The 20,856-nt window shown below is 44.5% G+C and overlaps 1 protein-coding gene across 6 annotated transcripts in view; it reads left to right on the top strand.

Moving 5' to 3' along the window:
• Nucleotides 1–13,898, top strand: part of EML1 (EMAP like 1) — an 84,369-nt gene extending 70,471 nt beyond the window's left edge. For all 6 annotated transcript variants that reach the window (XM_075844216.1, XM_075844214.1, XM_075844218.1 and 3 more), the window contains 14 exons: nt 493–603; nt 811–906; nt 2,771–2,905; nt 3,171–3,270; nt 4,013–4,164; nt 5,260–5,385; nt 5,977–6,108; nt 6,397–6,464; nt 6,946–7,034; nt 9,443–9,540; nt 10,800–10,887; nt 11,106–11,201; nt 11,512–11,642; nt 12,023–13,898. In XM_075844216.1, coding sequence (XP_075700331.1) covers nt 493–603; nt 811–906; nt 2,771–2,905; nt 3,171–3,270; nt 4,013–4,164; nt 5,260–5,385; nt 5,977–6,108; nt 6,397–6,464; nt 6,946–7,034; nt 9,443–9,540; nt 10,800–10,887; nt 11,106–11,201; nt 11,512–11,642; nt 12,023–12,148 — 1,548 coding nt within the window. In that variant the 3' untranslated portion in view covers nt 12,149–13,898. The remainder of the gene's footprint in view (nt 1–492; nt 604–810; nt 907–2,770; nt 2,906–3,170; nt 3,271–4,012; nt 4,165–5,259; nt 5,386–5,976; nt 6,109–6,396; nt 6,465–6,945; nt 7,035–9,442; nt 9,541–10,799; nt 10,888–11,105; nt 11,202–11,511; nt 11,643–12,022) is intronic.
• Nucleotides 13,899–20,856: the final 6,958 nt, after the last annotated feature.

The following is a 20,856-nucleotide window of genomic DNA, read 5'->3' as shown; positions in this document are numbered from 1 at the left end:
ACAGGGTTAATATTGTGCTGATCTCCATTTTTGGCTGGTGAATGTCTGAGTAGGTTATTCTTAGTAAGAGAGGTGATTTAAAGAGATGTGTGTTCTACCGCAGACCGGACAAAGGAAGAGGCTCCTGCTGCAGCCAGTTGTCCTACAGCCAGACGCAAGATTGTGAGGAGGAGGAAGGGAGAAATGGGTGATCTCCTGGGACACACATAGAAGATTTCTTTATATATTTCTCAGTATTTATTGCAATATGATACAAAATAGAATCAAAGGAAAAGAGGAGTGGAGGAATTGGGATATTTTTGTATGTTTAATCTTCCTTTTAAGGGGGTGTTTGAAAGGGAAGGCGCACCTTTGCAACTAATGTTATTGTTTCAATGCATATAAAATAAAAATGTAGAAACTTTTACAAATTGTCAATTTTAAAATCACCCTGTAGTTTTTTTGCATACAGGTCTCCTTGGGAAATTATAATTTTTTTTTTTTTGTTTTTAGCAATTACCACCACATGTCCGCGTTTGGGATTCCGTGACGCTTAACACATTGCACGTCATTGGCATGGGATTCTTCGATCGGGCCGTAACATGTGTTGCTTTCTCTAAATCCGTAAGTCATGGAATCTAGCGCTGCTTCATGGTGTTTACTCCCAGTAAAAACAGCGATTATCTTACAAAATAAAGGGAGTCTTAAAAAAAAAAAAAAAATTACAAATCGCTACATCGATTAAGAACGCTCGATGTCCCGACCACAATTATTCTGCTGCCTTTTCATTGGTCGTGATTCTGGTTTCAGATCGTTTTCTTCTTTGTTTAGAACGGAGGAGGCAACCTGTGTTCTGTGGACGACTCCAATGACCACGTGCTCTCGGTTTGGGACTGGCAGAAAGAAGAGAAGCTGGCGGATGTGAAGGTAACTGGCGTCATGATACTGGTCATCGGCGTTTAAGCCCGGGGCTCTACGGCGATATTTTGCATTTAGAGATGGCATTGGGATATCTCGCCTCTAGTCTTAACCTCCCGGGGGCGGATGAAATCGCATATGTTCATGCTGTTTTATGGCACTACCATTTTTTGGGTCATGAAAAAATCTGACAAGATTACATGTTCTTCGACCACGAAATTGCAGGCGCATGAAGAGCATGAACGCGTGATTAACTGTAGAGGTGGTGGCATGCGATATTGCACTGCCATCTACTTTAATTGGATATTAAGTATGTGCATAATATCGCAGTATAGACCAGGGCTATAAAACATTTATAGGGGTTGGCCAGCACCAACATAAATTTTTAGGTGTATTTTTCAGGCAGCGCTGGGGTCCTGGGTTCAAATCCAACCAAGGACAACGTCTGCATGGAGTTTGTATGTTCTCCCGTGTTTGCGTGGGTTTCCTCCGGGTACTCCGGTTTCCTCCCACACCCTAAAAACATACCAATAGGGAATCTAGATTGTGAGCCCCAGTGGGGACAGTAAGTGTGGCCCTCTGTACAGTGCTGCGGAATATGTTGGCGCTATAGAAGTAGCAGAATAGGTGCAGAGTTACCTCTTACAAGCTAAATAATCCTTTTCTGAGAGCGCATAGTTTAACCATTTCCTCTACCCTGAATTCGCTGTATCCGGTTGTGGACTACAAAAGCGACAAGTCTCACCCTGCATCTCTCCCCCCACCGAGCGCGCTCCCAATACCTCAGAGCTGCCCTGCCCAGAGGTTATTGTAGTCCCAGATCCTGTGCTGCCCATGCATCAGACTGACCCTTGTGCGGCTGCCCGGCCTGCAGTGTGACATTGCGAGTACATCTTTTGCTGGACTGAAGCATGCAGCGCCACTAGAGGGCAGCACATGACTGCTTGTGAATACGCAACTCTATTGCCGATCCAGTCCCATGATGCCCCTGTAGTCGACGTTTTTAACACGTTTCATGGACGCACCATGCTTTTCTGGTCCGCTGTTGGTCATGGTGGGCGCGCAGTCATGGCGGCTTAAAAAGTAGCCATAGAAGTTAATGTGCATGTAAAACGTATTATTTCACTATGTTGAAGGGTGCAAGGCTGGTGTACACGGGTAGATTGCTGCCCATAATGAGCGCCAATCGATGATATAACAAGTCGATCATTGCTTTAGAATAGACCCTATTACACGGGCCGATGCTTTCTGTACGGGGACAAATGATCATCAATACGATTGCTTGATCCCTATGAGTTTGCATTATTGTCAGCGGCGCATCCCCAGTTTACACAGGGAGATTTGCTGCCGACGACTATGATGTTATAGCACAAACGATGTGATCACCCGATGAACGAGTGTTCGCGCGTTTGTTGGCTGATCGTTGCCCTGTTAACACAGGCCAATAATTGTCCGTCCGAGCATTCTTCGGAACGATGGTTCCCGATTTTATTGGCCCTTGTAAATGGGCCTTTAGTTAATAGTGACCAATCCCCTTAAGGCACCCGGACCTTCCTTCTATGAAAAAGTCGAAGTAACCTCAAAGACGTGATGTCGCTTGAAATCTGAAACTTCGAATGACTGGGGTCATGACGGGTCAGTGGTCTCCAACGTGTGGCTCTTCTGGAACTACAACTCCCAGCATGCCCTGAGAGTAGCTGTCAGCACATGCTGTGAGCTGTAGTTTTGCAACAGGTTGGAGATCACAGGCACAGGTAATGTTACCCGGGGAGTAGGTGGGCGATTGTGTATCCTGTGTCATAGTAAAATATTACATTTTTGGAAGTCTCTGAACTCTGACGTTTTGTTTTTTTTTAAAAAAAAATTTTTTTAGTGCTCAAATGAGGCGGTGTTTGTGTCAGACTTCCACCCGACCGATACAAACATTATAGTCACTTGTGGCAAATCTCATCTGTATTTCTGGACCCTGGAGGGAAATTCTCTGATCAAGAAGCAAGGATTGTTTGAGGTAATGAGAGTATTATTAGTAGTATTATTATTATTTCTATTCGCTGTTATGGAGTGTGACGGTTCATGCCTACACAGCCACTTCAATGCTGGAAACCGGGACTGGGCACTCCCAGTCTCCAGATCAGTGGCGGTACCTGATGTTTATGGCGATCTACCGTATACATCGACGATTTGAAAAACTCATTAAAGCTGAATTCCACTTTGATACTTTTATTATTAGGATTTATTTCTAAACGTTTCCATTCTCATTTCCTTCTTTACAGAAACAAGAGAAACCAAAGTTTGTGCTTTGCGTCACCTTCTCGGAAAATGGCGACACAATCACTGGGGATTCAAGTGGAAATCTCCTGGTTTGGGGCAAAGGTAAATGAACCAAGAAAATGTTTTGTGGGTTTGCATATAGTAAGGTAGGAGGAGGCCACCATTGACTAATCCTGGCCTTACAGGGGTTGTCGGCCGCTACCCAAATGACTTCTCGTGATCCTCTCTTCTAGCCACAGTTGAGCTCCCCTGCAGAAAGTGGCTCCTACTCTAAAGGACCCGGCTCATCAATGCGTTACACGGAGAGCCCGCTGATTTCAATAGGTGTCCTGTAATGCTTAACCCTTGCAGCATTGACCACTCTCTTCCCCAGTGATTACCACCCATGAGCAGCTTACCTTTGTTGGAATTTCACACAATGAAGGGTTATTCAAACCGGACAACCCCTCCTAAGGACAACTAGTATCTGGCCATACACTTAGATGGCTGTCGGCTGAACGATCTGTTCCTCCTGACTCCCCCTTATACAGGCACGCTCAGGGAGAAGGTCGAAAGCCGCTTCCAGACTCCTGCAGTGGCTTATTTACTAATGGACAAAAGGATCGGGCATGTTGAAATTCAGCAGCCTGATCCTTCTCCACACCGACATGTGAAATCGGGGAAGAGTCGGCACGGCGCCATATACGTTAGATGGTTGGGCCGACCTACATCTAATATGTATGGCCAGCTGTAAAAGCCTCAATGGCAAAAACTGTCTGTGGGATGTCTTAAGACCCCTGATTGGGGGGGTTTCATGCTAGTTAGATTTTCTTTCTTTTAACACTTGATTGTCTTTCATCTTTAGGTACCAACAGGATCAGCCACGCAGTCCAAGGAGCCCACGACAGCGGTATTTTTGCACTTTGCATGCAGAGAGATGGCACGTTGGTGTCCGGAGGAAAAGATAGGAAGCTTATATCCTGGGATGGGAATTACCGGAAACTCAATGTAGTAGAGGTAAGGGGTTCATCTCATAGGAAGTGGAGATGGGACCAGTGGAGGGAAAATCCTGAGCGAGTACCACAGTTATCTCTGTGTGAATAGATTATCTCTTCTATTTTCTGCACAAAGTATAAAAGACACAGAAATTCTTATTTGACATTGGGGTTGGGTTGGACTCCGTGTCGTAGATGCAATCGAGTCTCTGCGGGCATGTTACACGTGGTCTTGTCCTGGTCTAGGGGATTTTTGGCGGGATGTGATTCAAATTATCAATGAGGTCTTTCAGGTTGACGGAGACCTGACCCCGCGGGTGTATGTGGTCTGGGATATGTGAAGGATCTGGCGACCATGGAGCCTGGGCAACTGGCAATTGCCAAAATTTTATATATGGCGCGCAAACTTATAGCGCAACATTGGATAAATGTATTGAGCCCTTTGAGACCAGAATTCATTGATAAAGTTAATTGGCTTCTCAACCTGGAGGAGGGCGTATATAGGAAGAGGGGGACATTGTTCAAATTTGAAAAGGTTTGGGCTCTCTGGATAGATAATTCTAATTTGGTGTCCAGAGAATTGCTGAGGTACCGTATGGGGCTTTTGTGAGTCCCGTCTGTAGCATTGCTGTGATTCGGTGCTCGTGGGGTCCTCATGTAGAATTGGTTGGGCATTTTCTTACGACTTGTTCTGGGTTGGGAGTGGGGGATTATAGGATTATGACTGTTCAGACCCGATTCACATGAAATACGCTGGTGTTATAACTACTAATTGTACTTTTTTTTTTTTATTCTAGGTCTATATGGAAAGATTTGATTTTTATAATATATTGGAATATTTATGGGAGGGCGGGATGGGTTGAGTTTTTGAGTTCTTTTGTATGTTTTTTTGTATTTAAATGCCAACAAAAAGTTACTGAATAAAAGCAAAGTGTGCACATGATCAGGAATAAGATCTATAACCAGGAAAACACTAAATCTGATGATTTTATAATCCAGCACCTGTCATGCCCCAATAATTCCAGATTAAAGGAATTCCATTGTATATGCAAATAAACAAGATCTATACCAAATTCAGCAGTAAATAATATAATTTTTGCGATCTATCTCTTGTAAGATTCCGGAACAGTTTGGCCCGGTGCGGACCGTCGCAGAAGGAAAAGGCGATGTTGTGCTGATCGGCACTACAAGAAACTTCGTCCTCCAGGGAACTTTATCTGGAGACTTCAATACAATAACCCAGGTAAGATAAAGACTACGGGTCCTCATACATGGTCCGACGTGGGCCGTGTAAACGAGCGCCGATCAACCAGACAACTCGTAGATCGGCGCTCGTTTGCTCCCTTTACAAGTAGCTATGTATGAGGATGAGCGCTTCTTACTACGATCGCTCAACCCCCCTACATTTCTATCATGTCGGCAGCGTGTCTCGCTGTTTACACGGGGAGATTTGCTGCCAATAGCGATAATACTTTAGGCCTCTGAAACTACACGATGAGTCGATGAACGATCGGCTGATCGTTGCCCTGTTTACACAGGGCAATGTTTGGGTACGCGCATTCTGTGAACGCTGGTTTGCCCGATCATTGACCCGTGTAATAAGGCCTTAATGGACAATCCCGTGATACCATATTTTACTTAAAAAGGGGTTTGCGTTTAATTAGTTAAGTTTAATTCTCACAATGACGAGTTCTGCAAGTTTCTTTTATACTTAGTTTAAATTTCTCACCGTTTTAAAGATCTCTGCTTGTTTTCAGTGAATAAAAACCTTCATTGTTTATATTCCTGTACTGATCGAGCCATTCATATAACTGGTATTTTATGGTCTGCACAGGGTCATACTGATGAACTGTGGGGATTAACTGCACATTCCCAGAAGCTTCAGTTCCTGACGTGTGGTCATGACAAGCAGATAACGTTATGGGATGCCGTCAGTCATCGTCCAATTTGGACCAAGATCATTGAGGTGTGTGTATTGGGTATCCGAGTGAAATCCTGGTAGTAATGCAAGACCTAGATTTCCCGGGCTCCTGAATGCCTCGTTGTTTAGTATTACATCCTCTGGTCTCCTATCACATTGCCATTCAGGAGTCTAGGAAATCTGCGTGACAACCCATGTTGTATCTGTAATGGCGGCCATATTGATGGTCACCCAGCTTTCCGAGAAACCGATATAATTGATAAGAAATATTTTTTAATAACATGACAGAGAACGGCTTAAGGACTTTTTTTTCTCTTACTTTATTTATTTTAGGATCCCACCCAGTCCGCTGGCTTTCACCCCAGCGGTTCTGTTGTAGCAATAGGGACACTGACGGGCAGGTATGTAGCCAATATCTGAATAGCTCAATATCTTTTAGGGGCATTATCCAAAATAAAATCACGAACTCCAGGAAAACTGCTTTAAAGGGGGACACTCCAGGCAAAACAAATACAATGCGCTTTACCTAATGCAGGACCTGAGGGGATTGGAAGAACATCAAAGAGAATTATTTTGTCATGCTCCGCCCCCTCAGGCCCTGCACTAGGCAGAACACTGTGTCCGTTTTGGCTGGAGTGTGTCTTTTATTATAATATGTGACCTCTATCCCCCTCTAGTGGTCATTTATGTAATAACGAGTGTCATTATATCAGCCCTGGTGATTCTCCCGTTCTTCTTTCATCAAGCAAACTCTTCGTTTTTTGTTACTGCTTGACGGCAGCGCTGTAATAGATTATCTGTACAGTAGTAAATGATGTCTGTCACACATGCTGCGCTGCCCCCCTCTCGGCTAACTCTGTATTTTATTTATTTTTTTGTCAGGTGGTTTGTGTTAGATACAGACACCAAGGACCTGGTCACTGTACATACAGATGGGAACGAGCAGCTCTCCGTCATGTGCTACTCTCCAGGTTCGTATCCCTTTCATCTTCGTCTTTTGTGTGACTTCTTCAAATAAAGGTAAAGATGTTCAATTTTAGCTCTTCCTGGAAGAGCTGGTCCGAAAACGTCACAATTATCCTATTTAAAGAGGCTCTGTCACCACATTATAAGTGCCCTGTCTCCTACATAAGGAGGTCGGTGCTGTAATGTAGGTGACAGTAATGCTTTAAATTTAAAAAAACGATCTTTTTTCACAAAGTTAGAAGCGATTTAAGTTTATGCTAATGAGCTTTCTTAATGCCCAACTGGGCGTATTTTTACTTTCGACCAAGTGGGCGTTGTACAGAGGAGTGCATGACGCTGACCAATCGGCATCATGCACTCCTCTCCATTCATTTACACTGCACTAGCGATATAGATATATCACTATGTGCAGCCTCATACACAGGCCCTAACATTACTACAGTGTCCTGATAATGAATACACATGAAATCCAGCCTGGACGTCATGTGTACTCAGAATCCTGACACTTCTGACTCTTTTTTTTTTTTTTTTGTGAGATTCCGGCAAGTGACACCAAATCTTGTTTAGCTCCGAGATCTCGCGAGATTTCGTATCCGTTGCTGGAATCTCACAAAAAAGAGTCAGAAGTGTCAGGATTCTGAGTACACATGACGTCCAGGCTGGATTTCATGTGTATTCATTATCAGGACACTAGTAATGTTAGGGCTTGTGTATGAGGCTGCACATAGCGATATATCTATATCGCTAGTGCAGTGTAAATGAATGGAGAGGAGTGCATGATGCCGATTGGTCAGCGTCATGCACTCCTCTGTACAACGCCCACTTGGTCGAAAGTAAAAGTACGCCCACTTGGGCATTAAGAAAGCTCATTAGCATAAACCAAAATCGCTCCTAACTTTGTGAAAAATCGTTTTTTTAAATAAAAAGCATTACTGTCACCTACATTACAGCGCCGATCTCCTTATGTAGGAGACAGGGCACTTATAATGTGGTGACAGAGACTCTTTAAAGGGGAAACTGTCAGCAGAGCAATATAGCGGCTCGCACTCCGATTCCTTGCTGATCTTGCATGTTTCTTGGTTATTTTTCTTCTCACTTGAGTTCATCGACCTTAAATAGGTTTGCGCTCCTGATATTTCTAAGACTATGTTCACATGTTCAGGCTGAAAAATACGCAGCTGATTTCAAGCGAAAACGCCCTCTGAATCCAGGCATTTTTGGAGATTATTTTTACAAGCACTTTTGAGACGTATTTTGAGGTGTCAATGGGAAATCTAAAAAATACTCTTGTAAAACGCTTTTATAATTGACATGTCGCATCTTTTTTACAAAGGTGTTTTTTAAATCCACTGCGTGAAAATACTTTCTATGAAATATACAGCGCACTTCCTATTGAATTCAACGGGCAGCTGTTTGCAGGTGTATTTCAGAGCGTAATATGAGCGTTATAACGCTGCGAAATATGCCGTGTGAAAATGGCCTTAAGGTCTGTTAACATCTCGTTATTTGTAACCAGCATATGACAAGACATTTGACATTCACCGAGCTGGTACGCATCAACATACCCAAATCAAGATGTGAACAAAGCTTAAAAAGAACCTGTCACCAGGTCATAGACGTTAAACTGATTTACTGACCTGAATAGCACGGTCTCCCTGATTCCAGCGCAGTTTTTCTTTTTTTCCTGGACCCTCCCGTTCCAGAGATATGGCCCACTGTTGTGTTGGCTCCCTCTATGCTAATTTGCTGTAGTTAGCCAACGGGGCATGAACTACCCTCAAGCTGCCTCGCACTGATTGATCAGCATCAGAGGCAGGGGAGCTAGCCCCACCCCACCAGCAAATTAGCATATAGGGAGCCAACACAACAGTGGAGCATATCTCTGGAACGGGAGGGTCCAGGAAAAAAAGAAAGATAGCGCTGGAATCAGGGAGACCACGCTATTGCGGTGAGTTAAAAAGTTCAACTTCTATAACCTAGTGATAGATCCAGGTCAAGAGGAAGTAGGACCCCAGAACAAGCCGTTATTAATAGGAGTCTGCTGGTGAGTTCCCTTTAAGAGAGAAAGCCTTGGGCTGTGGAAATGTCATAACCAGAAAATGCAACCTATTGAAAATAGATGCAGTACCACGCACAACCTGTGAACAGATGTGGCGCTGTTTTTGGAAGAAAGTTTTTCTAGTCCTGTACAACCCCTTTTAAATACGCTTTCCCTGAGCTGTGATGAGCACATAACCAGCCGAGAACGATGGGAAAGTTGTTCCCAGGGTTTTCTTAACCTTAAAAATACACAAGCAGAAATCCTATATGTTGTAATGAACGAGGCGCGCGGCTGCGGGTCCTCGTCTTCCTGCTGACTCATATCAAGGAGCATCTTCCCATTTTTTTATATATTTCGTCTCTTTCTGAACAGATGGAAATTTCCTTGCAATCGGTTCCCATGACAACTACATCTATATTTATGGTGTTAATGAGAATGGAAGAAAATACAGTCGCATTGGCAAATGCTCAGTAAGTTGTTCTGTTTTTTGGGGGGGTTTTTGCTGATGCATAAAGTGACAATGGAGAAAATCACGACTCAATATAAAAAAGAAAAAAAAAAAGAACATTAAACGCAGGAAATAAAAAAAAAATCTGGTGCTTAAAGGACGACTCCAGAAAGAACTGACACATTTTGTTATGCTTAGTGCAGAGGCTGAGGGGGCGGAGTATAACCGGTTCATGACTAGTGCAGGCCTAAGGGGGCAAGAATGGCAGGTTCATGACTAGTGCAGGGCCTGTGGGGGCGGATTATGACCGGTTCATGACTAGTGCAGGCCTAAGGGGGCAAAAATGGCAGGTTTAGGACTAGTGCAGGGTCTGAGGGGGCGGAGTATGACGGGTTTAGGACTAGTGCAGGGTCTGAGGGGGCGGAGTATGACGGGTTTAGGACTAGTGCAGGGTCTGAGGGGGCGGAGTATGACGGGTTTAGGACTAGTGCAGGGTCTGAGGGGGCGGAGTATGACACCGGTCCATGACTAGTGCATTCCCTGTCATGCACCGCCCCCTCATGCCGTGCATTAGCCATTCCAGAAGTCCCTGTGTCATGCTCCACCCCCTTGGGTGACATAAGACAAGGTATGTGTTTCTCTAAAGGCCTTTATGGCCATTGTTCTAAGATGTGCCCACGACAATGCCCACTGCTGAGCCGCAGCCTTTTAGAGGACCTGATCCCATTCATGATAAATCCAGTGTGACATAAAGAAATAATTCTTCCCAATCAACTCCTAATGTTTAAAAACAATTTCTGATGTATCATTTTAAATATGATATAATTCTCGTTAACTGTCACCGGGCCTGCCCCCCCCCACCACCCCCCGCTGCTTCCGGATGTCACCACACAGTGACTGCTCATCTTCCGATGTCACATGATAGCGTCAGCCAATCACACGCTACAGTGTTTGTCCCTACGGACGACACACCCCCCCCCCCCGTAGCCCACAGATGGCTGCCATGATTACATTGCACTGGGGGACTCCAGCGACTGGTGCAACAGGAGCTGTGCTGAATTTATTGTGAATATATTTTTTTTATTTTTTTTTTAATTATTTTGTTTGTTTTTTTTAAACATTTGGAGCAACATAGAATTTTATTTTTTTTGTGGCTTTTTAGGGGTCGTAATAATGTCCGCACCTGCATATAAGAGTCATTGATGTGAATGATGTATTCAGCCTGTATTTAACACACTTTTTTTTTACTGGTTTTTTTTTTTTCCCCCTCCCCTCTTTAAGGGTCACTCTAGTTTTATCACTCATCTGGACTGGTCGGTGAATTCCCAATATTTGATGTCTAATTCCGGCGATTATGAAATCTTATACTGTGAGTGTCTATAACTTTCAGTTTGTGACCATTCTGTATGGACTTCCTGTTAATGTACGGAATATATATATATAATGTGTAGGGGATAAATTCCCCGGCATTCTCCTTTTAAGATGCACATAATGTAAAACTTGTACTTCTCCATCGGTGTGGAAATGAGAGGATGTTGGAGTGAGTAGTTAATCCTATTCTTACATCATGTGATCTCTCTGTCACAGGGATTCCCACGGCCTGCAAGCAAGTAGTCAGCGTTGAAACCACCAGAGACCTCGAATGGGCGACATACACCTGCACGCTTGGATTCCAAGTTTTTGGTCGGTAAACCCGTAGCAAGAGCGAACACCCAATACAGAAGAAAATTGCTCAGTTCTACCAGCCTATATATATATATACACACACCCCTGTTTGCTCCATATATTTATATATCTAGTAAAGATTAGAGGAGAAAGTGTATTTAAGAGTATACTGAATATAGCTGGGGCACCCAGACTGGAAGCCTCCATTCTTTACACTGCAGGCTGCATCCAGAGCAATGGAAAACAAAGCAAAATAGAAATAAGATTTATATTACAAAGTGAATTGTTTTATGACTGTAAACCGCTTTATTAATAAAATCTTCTGCAGGAGTGTGGCCTGAAGGGTCGGACGGAACAGACCTCAACGCAATCTGCAGGTCAACCGATCAGAAGCTTCTGGCTACGGGAGACGATTTTGGCAAAGTCCACCTCTTCTCGTATCCTTGTTCACAGTTCCGAGTAAGTGACAATGAATTGGCACAACCGGTTAAATTCCTAAAATGAAAACCACTCCAACATGCCTACTGGTTTGTGTATACAGCTCCTATGCAGACCTATGTGTGTCGATGATTACAGCCTGTGTGTAGTTGATTCTACGGTCCTGTTACTCTGCCGCTTCCTTTTTTGCTAGCCTGCACACAGAAGAGGCGGCATCTGCGTTAGAGCTGTATACACAAAACGGTAGGAATTTCTAATTAAGACTTATTTGCGGAGGTGTCCAGAACCTTTAAATAGAGGACCAGCAATGCACATAAACCATATTTGTAACGCTAGATCTTGCGATCTATGGCCGGCTTCATCCTCTTGCCTTGCTCACTCATTGTGTTTCTGTTTTGCAGTCATCCGGCCACGCTTACGGCGGGCACAGCAGCCATGTCACCAATGTGAGCTTTTTGCACGAGGACAGCCATTTGATCTCTACCGGCGGGAAAGACATGAGTATCATGCAGTGGCGCATTCTCTAGTCACCTGACCAAACCTTGAAGACACCAAGAGAATCCCGTAAAACCGACACATGCCTTCCTATAGCGAGTACGGGCTGCTTCTAGACGAGTCGTGAAGAACTCAGGAACCAAATCCCCCCCCCCATCACAGTCAATCCGACCTCCCAGGTCAACCCCGCGGCTTCTTACAGGGGGGGGGGGGGGACTGTCTGTGCTCACTCTGAATCCCGCAGAACACGATACGCATTACATTGTATCACAGCTTGAAGTTCTTCTATTCTATTCGGACTCTTTATAATGTACGTTTTTAGATGTCATGAAAATATTAAACTCGCCTCGTGTATTTCTTGTTTCGCCATGAACAGTATTCGAACAATGAAGGTGACCTGAGCTGGTACGTTGCATTAGTCTTCACACCCTAGGAACTATAAATGTTCATTGTTTTGTTTTTTATGGGTGTCGGTACTTTCGGCACTTTGTATTTACCTGTCCTCGTCCTCTCTCACCGGTAATCCGCTCTGTTAGGATTGTTCTGGGCGTTGCCATCCTCTCGTTCCCGCAGAATGTACTTTCCCTATGTTTGTGGCCTCGGTGTGTGTTTTGGATCTGGTGAGGTGTGTATAACCTGCAATAATCTTTTTGTTTCTTTGTAGGATTTCTTTCAGTCGTGTTATAGGATCGCAGCTCTCGTGTTCAGGACTTGAGATTTCTTATGGTTCTAATTGGACTTTTTGCACGGAAGCATTAAAGGGCTTGTACAGGAATAGAAAACATGGCTGCCCACGTCCACAAACAGTGCCACACCTGTCCACAGGGTGTGTGCGGTATTGCAGCTCCGCCACATTCACTTTAATGGAGCTGATCTGCCCATGGGCAGGTGGGGCGTTGTTTCTGGAAGAAAGCAGCCATGTCTTTCTAATCCTATAGAGATGTCACACAGGTGGCCAGATGGGGGGGGGGCACATATATTTCAGTGGGTTCCTAGTGTCCACATCCAAGCAGCTCTTCCACAAGGTGGATCAGGGTTTGTTACCCATAGGGCTCAGGTAGAGACGTCACATTAGAGGGAGGGCAGTGTGATAAAGTAGAAGTACTGGAGGTGCTGCTAAAACGAATGTGCTGGACATGTGAGGGTCAGAGCGAGGATCTTGATGGCGGACTGTTCGATAAGAGACTGTTTGTCCAGTCTATAAATAAAGCTTTATCATTGTATGAGAGAAAGCTACTCCATTTTCTAATACACTTTGTGTTACAATTTCTCACTATTTTCAAGATGTCTGCTTGCTGTCAGTGAATTCAGTCATTTACTTACATCTAAAGGCTAAGACTGGAAACCAAATACTTCCAACAGCTGACTGTTTGCTACAGTTGATTTCAGTGATTGACTCTAGGCTGTACTGATACATTGCAGCAAACAGTGCGGGAGAGAGATTTGAGCTGTTGATATGTTTTAGAGGATTGGATACAATTGTTGCAAATTCAGCGAGTAGGTCTCAGAAAGTTTACATTCACTGACAGCAAGTGCTGATCTTGAAAATGGTCAAGAATTTAAACACTAAGTATATTAGAAAATTGCAGCGCTTTTTCTATACAATGATCTTTATCCAAGGCCGGGAAACCCCCTTTAAGACTTATTGTAGATGTTGAGTCTACAGGTTCTAGATTGTCTCTTGGGTTGGAGGTATAGACAGGCTGCAGGAGGTGATGATGATGATGATCAAGAAGCCTTTGCTGGTCTGGCAATATCATGGGATCCCATGGGGGGGGGGGGGGGGGGTTGCAATATGTTCTGCTCTATACAAGTCCGACATTGTGATTGGACTGATTGTGATAGGACTGGAATGGTACCTTTTTAGTCCATGGGGTAGTATTGATGCATATTCAACCCACCCTGAGTCTTAAAGGGATTATCCATTCATACCAAGTGACGTCCTAGAACTAGGGTATTGTCTGATCTATGGGACTAACTGCTCGGGGGGCCCACAACAAATGCTAGAATAAAGGGGCTGTGGAGCACTGCGGCTACTTCAGAACTCTTTCTGCAAAGCACTACAGTCGTCCAGGTGCTGTGCAGCCCCATTTACTATAGGTGGGCTGCTTTTTTATTATTGTGCTGCAATAGTGGTAGACGTGCTCTCTAGGGCTTTATAATACGGTCCTTAAAGGGGATTTCTACTTTCAACAAAACATTTTTTGTTAGATTCTGCCCAATGATAAGCTGATCACAAGGTGTCCCATTGCTGGAATCTCCAGTGATCACCTGGAATCGGTTGGTGAAACTGGCAGGAAGTGTTTAGTTTCCCTGCAGCGCCACCACAGGAGAAATAAAGCATTACACGGAGCTTATTCAGATTGTCTGTGTAATGAAGGGCAGAGACTCTTTGGAGTTGCTTTCCACTCTGTTGATCGAGGGGGTCCCGCATTCAGGATCCTCATCTATAAGTCAGAGCGCCCTAATAGGCTGTCAGGATCCGCTGGGAGTTGTAGTTTCACCACAGTTGGAGAGCCTCTTATGTAGCCAAATGGGAGTTTGATGAAGGCGAACGTTACTATAGAGCCAAGTGCCTTTTCTGTCTTGCAATTCCAATGTTTTTCCTTAAGCGGCTCTTTGATATGTAAAGCATGGAGTACAGACCCGATTCTATGTGGGTGAGGTCACTACATATGGGGGGCGGGGTTCCCTCCACTTTATGCTTTTTATACCGGACATATCGAGCTGCGTGGCTCCGCTTTACCTTTTAACTTCCTGTGACTTCTTGTAAATTTGTATTTAACAAAAAAAAAAAAGTGCAACTCATGTAAAGTGGTTTTATTGTGTCCGGTTACGTCTGCATGGAAGGAAACACTCACCATTATTTAATCTTCCGGTCTTGAAGCGCTAGCGGCTTTGTACGTCTATGAGAAGAGCGACTGTATTCACGCCAACAGGAACCGTTATTACATGTTTGATTAAAAAGCTTGAAACTTATTGTTTACATGGGGGGAATAAATCTGAAATTTGTTATGAAATGAAGTCGTGTGTTTATTTTGCTTTTTATATAAACTGTTACGAGTGAAACGACCGGTCGCCTCTCCGTAGTAAATACTTGTGTTCCCTATGAAATGGCAGCAGCATCTTTTCTTAGAACTCTGTGTTGAATGGACAATGTGTCACTGTGTAAGGACACACATATTGACAAGGGGAATAATAACAACCAGGTATCCATTTATTCATACGCTTCCAGGAGGAATAACAGAGGAATGGCACAATGCAGAGTTCTAAGATGAGATGTCCCAGAATTTCTCATGGACCAGTATTCACTAAGATAGGCATGTCGGGAGAGCTGACAGCTCCTCTATACTACACCACACAGGAGAGCTGACAGCTCCTATACTACACCACACAGAAGAACCGACAGATCCTCTATACTACACCACACAGCAGTGCTGACAGATCCTCTATACTACACCACACAGCAGTGCTGACAGATCCTCTATACTACACCACACAGGAGAGCTGACAGCTCCTCTATACTACACCACACAGGAGAGCTGACAGCTCCTCTATACTACACCACACAGGAGAGCTGACAGCTCCTCTATACTTCACCACGCAGGAGAACTGACCGCTCCTCTATACTACACCACACAGGAGAGCTGACAGCTCCTCTATACACCACCACACAGGAGAGCTGACAGCTCCTCTATACTACACCACACAGGAGAGCTGACGGCTCCTCTATACTTCACCACGCAGGAGAACTGACGGCTCCTCTATACTACACCACACAGGAGAGCTGGGAGATCCTCTATACTACACCACACAGGAGAGCTGGGAGATCCTCTATACTACACCACACAGGAGCTGACAGCGCCTCTATACTACACCACACAGGAGAACTGACAGCTCCTCTATACTACACCACACAGGAGAGCTGGGAGATCCTCTATACTACACCACACAGGAGAGCTGACAGCTCCTCTATACTACACCACACAGGAGAGCTGACAGATCCACTACACCACACAGGAGAGCTGGGAGATCCTTTATACTACACCACACAGGAGAACTTACAGCTCCTCTATACTACACCACACAGGAGAGATGACAGATCCTCTACTACACCACACAGGAGAACTGACAGCTCCTCTATACTACACCACACAGGAGAGCTGACAGATCCTCTATACTACACCACACAGGAGAGCTGACAGATCCTCTATACTACACCACACGGGAGAGCTGACAGATCCTCTATACTACATCACACAGGAGAGCTGACAGATCCTCTATACTACACCACACAGGAGAGCTGACAGCTCCTCTATACTACACCACACAGGAGAGCGGACAGCTCCTCTATACTACAACACACAGGAGAGCCGACAGCTCCTCTATACTACACCACACAGGAGAGCGGACAGCTCCTCTATACTACACCACACAGGAGAACTGACAGCTCCTCTATACTACACCACACAGGAGAACTGACAGCTCCTCTATACTACACCACACAGGAGAACTGACCGATCCTCTATACTACACCACACAGGAGAGCTGACAGCTCCTCTATGCTACACCACACAGGAGAGCTGACAGATCCTGTACTACACCACACAGGAGAACTTACAGCTCCTTTATACTCCACCACACAGGAGAGCTGACAGATCCTCTATACTACACCACACAGGAGAACTTACAGCTCCTCTACACCACACAGGAGAACTGACGGCTCCTCTATACTACACCACAAGAGCTGACGGCTCCTCTATACTACAGCACACAGGAGAGCTGACTGCTCCTCTATACTACACCACGCAGGAGAACTGACGGCTCCTCTATACTACACCATGCAGGAGAGCTGACGGCTCCTCTATACTACACCATGCAGGAGAGCTGACGGCTCCTCTATACTACACCACGCAGGAGAGCTGACAGATCCTCTATACTACACCACACAGGAGAGCTGGGAGATCCTCTATACTGCACCACACAGGAGAACTGACAGCTCCTCTATACTACACCACACAGGAGAACTGACAGCTCCTCTATACTACACCACACAGGAGAACTGACAGCTCCTCTATACTACACCACACAGGAGAACTGACAGCTCCTCTATACTACACCACACAGGGGAGCTGACAGCTCCTCTATACTACACCACACAGGAAAACTGACAGCTCCTCTATACTCCACCGTACAGGAAAACTAACCGCTTAAGATCTCCTTTTATTGACCTTTGTAAATGAACTTTGTCACTATGTAATGTCTGATATTGTTTCATGTCCCCTCTAAATTGTAAAGTGCTGCATAATATGTTGGCGCTATATAAATAAAGATTATTATTATTATTGACCGCGAGCATACATTCATGTTTACAATGAAAGACTGAAAATCAAATACTACTTTCACACAGCTGCTGTTTGGTACAATGTATCAATGCAAGTAAGCATTGTCCGCCTGGAAGCTTTTTCCATATACCTTATTAGGACATATGAACATCATAGGGGCTTCATACTAAACGACAATATTTTAGTTTTCACCAGTAGATGCATCTTAAACGAACTCCCTGGGCAAAATTGATACATGATGTTCTGTCGAGTGCAGGATCTGAGGAGGCGGAGCATGACACAGAACAGAAACAACAAAACAGAATCTCTGTCATGCTCCGCCCCTACACTAGACTTAATACAATGTATCAGTTTTGCCTGGAGCGTTCCTTTAATTCTCGTTACTGATATCGGGTAAGGTAGCTGATGAGTAGGACTCCGCAGTCCATGGCACCTTTTAGATCAGTTTTATATTGATCTCATATTGAACAGATTCCCTCAGTTCTTGTGAGGCAGGAATGTGGGCCCAGCGCAGCCGGTTTCTCTTGCTCAGCAGCAATGCGGTTTTAATTTCCAATACGGAAGACTTATGCAGAAGTATATTAATGAAATACTGTGAGAACATCTACTCCACCCAAATAATAACTGGGGGTGCTGATATACAAGTGGAGCTGAGGCAATCTACGTGTATTGGCCATGGCTGCAAATATTTTTCTAGCGTTTCACAGGTTAAATCTACAGAACAACTGCAGTCATTTTCCAAATTCTTTGCGTGATTGTTTGTGTACCAATTTCTAGTTGTTTTTTCCATATCCAGAGTGGCTTAAAAAAAATAAAAAAATATCAGCTGGTTGCCCTTGGAAACAGACAAAAGTTAAGCCCCACCTTGCTGTCAGACATGTGACCTTACAGCATAGTCCTGGACTCCTACAGTGCACTGCTTCTTGGTAACCGGAATCCAGCAGAGTACTAAATTCAGTTAACGGGCCACCATGGGAACAACTTATTTATGCCTAGTGCAGGGCCTGAGGGGCAGAGCTTAACACGGATTCAAAGAACAAAGAGAAAAATTTGTGTCATGCTCCACCCCCTCAGGCCCTGCATTAGGCAAAGCACAGTTGGCCTTGCTTGTCAATACTGAGCAGAAAAACTGGCCTTGTTGCCCACAGCAGCCAGTCTGAGTTCAGCTTTCTTTTCTTAAATTGCACTGGAAAAATCAAAGCTGCGTTGTGATTGGGTGCTACGGGCAACAAGACCAGTTTTTTGTTAGACCGCTTTCATAAATAAGAACCAGTTTATTAGTTTTACTTGGTGGTTTCCTTAAAGACGTGCGTAATTGTGAATACTTGAGACCATATATAGACTTCCTATCGTTGGTAAAGTATGAGTGGGTGCAACCGGGCTTGCAAGATGCCCATCCACCTAAAGTGCTGCTGTGGAAGATCAGGGATAACAGTGAACACTAGAAGCTAAAAAATATAATTACTATTAAACGGACTGCTTATAGGGGCTCTCCAGACTACACAGCCAGACTGCTGTTATAGGGGGAGGTCCAGACTACACAGGCAGACTGCTGTTATAGGGGGAGGTCCAGACTACACAGGCAGACTGCTGTTATAGGGGGAGGTCCAGACTACACAGCCAGACTGCTGTTATAGGGGGGAGGTCCAGACTACACAGCCAGACTGCTGTTATAGGGGGGAGGTCCAGACTACACAGGCAGACTGCTGTTATAGGGGAAGGTCCAGACTACACAGGCAGACTGCTGTTATAGGGGGAGGTCCAGACTACACATCCAGACTGCTGTTATAGGGGGAGGTCCAGACTACACAGCCAGACTGCTGTTATAGGGGAAGGTCCAGACTACACAGGCAGACTGCTGTTATAGGGGGAGGTCCAGACTACACATCCAGACTGCTGTTATAGGGGGATGTCCAGACTACACAGCCAGACTGCTGTTATAGGGGGAGGTCCAGACTAACACAGGCAGACTGCTGTTATAGGGGGAGGTCCAGACTAACACAGGAAGACTGCTGTTATAGGGGGAGGTCCAGACTACACATCCAGACTGCTGTTATAGGGGGAGGTCCAGACTACACAACCAGACTGCTGTTATAGGGGGAGGTCCAGACTACACAGCCAGACTGCTGCTATTGGGGGAGGTCCAGATTACATAGCCAGACTGCTGTTATAGGGGGGAGGTCCAGACTACACAGCCAGACTGCTGTTATAGGGGGTGCTACAGACTACACAGCCAGACTGCTGCTATTGGGGGAGGTCCAGATTACATAGCCAGACTGCTGTTATAGGGGGGAGGTCCAGACTACACAGCCAGACTGCTGTTATAGGGGGGAGGTCCAGACTACGCAGCCAGACTGCTGCTATAGGGGGAGGTCCAGACTACACAGCCACATTGCTGCTATGGGGTGTTCCAGTTATTTTTAGTATAAATCTCTATTGCATCATTATTACTGAAATTGATAACAATATTGCAAAAGTAGGGCTGATAAGTTTCTGATTTTCTGCCATAGCCTGAATTCGTGTGTTGTCTTTGCAGACCACAACATGTGTCTCATTATTGGATTGGTCCAGTGGGTGAGACCCGGGCTACACCTAGACTTTTTGTAGCATTAGTGATTGATTTTAACTGTCCAAATAAATACATTGAGTTGATGCAATCTTGTGGACTACAGCTGTCATTGAAAAGTTAAAATCAGTAGCGCTACAAAATGTCTAGGTGTAGCCTTAGCCTAAAGGGAACGCTTCTCAAATAAAGCCTTATTATGGAGTTGCTTTTTAAGCAGTTATCCAATATATACTGTTAGGTTGAAAGATTATCCTACATTTAAAATACAGGCACCAAAACTTATCAAAAATTAATCTCTGGATCAGAGCTGGAAATAGTGTAAAATGCTGAAACTCCCACGTTATGATCAGCCTTCCATATTAAATACTGTCTCTTTAAATTTTAAAAACGTAAACATCAATTATTCTTATTACTATTTGTATTATTTATACAGCGCACACCCTGATTATCACCCCAGCATTTCCCGTTTTACTACTTCTTGTTATAAATCATATCAGTAAATACATGTCAGTAAAATATCTCACGGGATTGGTAAATATGATTAACTTGGAAAGTTAAATTCTATACTGCTGCAGAACCTCTTGAATAGTCAAATGCCTAAGAGACTGCAGCAGCTGAGGCTGGATCATATAATGACAAGGAGTAACAATCTGGCAAATATTTGTGAATTTTAGTCCAGTACTCAGGCTGGTTGCAGGAGGACAAAATATAGGAAGGGGGTAGTGACAGGAGAAGGGAGGAGGGGGGCTGTGAACTGGAGTCCCAGTTGTAAAGTAGAATTCCAGTCCCTGCAGTTGCACAGGGTTGCCGCTAGCGGGCAGTAGAGATC

The sequence above is a fragment of the Rhinoderma darwinii genome, chromosome 12 (genome assembly GCF_050947455.1).
Source record: "Rhinoderma darwinii isolate aRhiDar2 chromosome 12, aRhiDar2.hap1, whole genome shotgun sequence".
NCBI classification, from domain to species: Eukaryota; Metazoa; Chordata; class Amphibia; order Anura; family Rhinodermatidae; genus Rhinoderma; species Rhinoderma darwinii.
The sequence above is the reverse complement of the archived record's forward strand: the minus strand, read 5'-3'. Positions and strand labels throughout refer to the sequence as shown.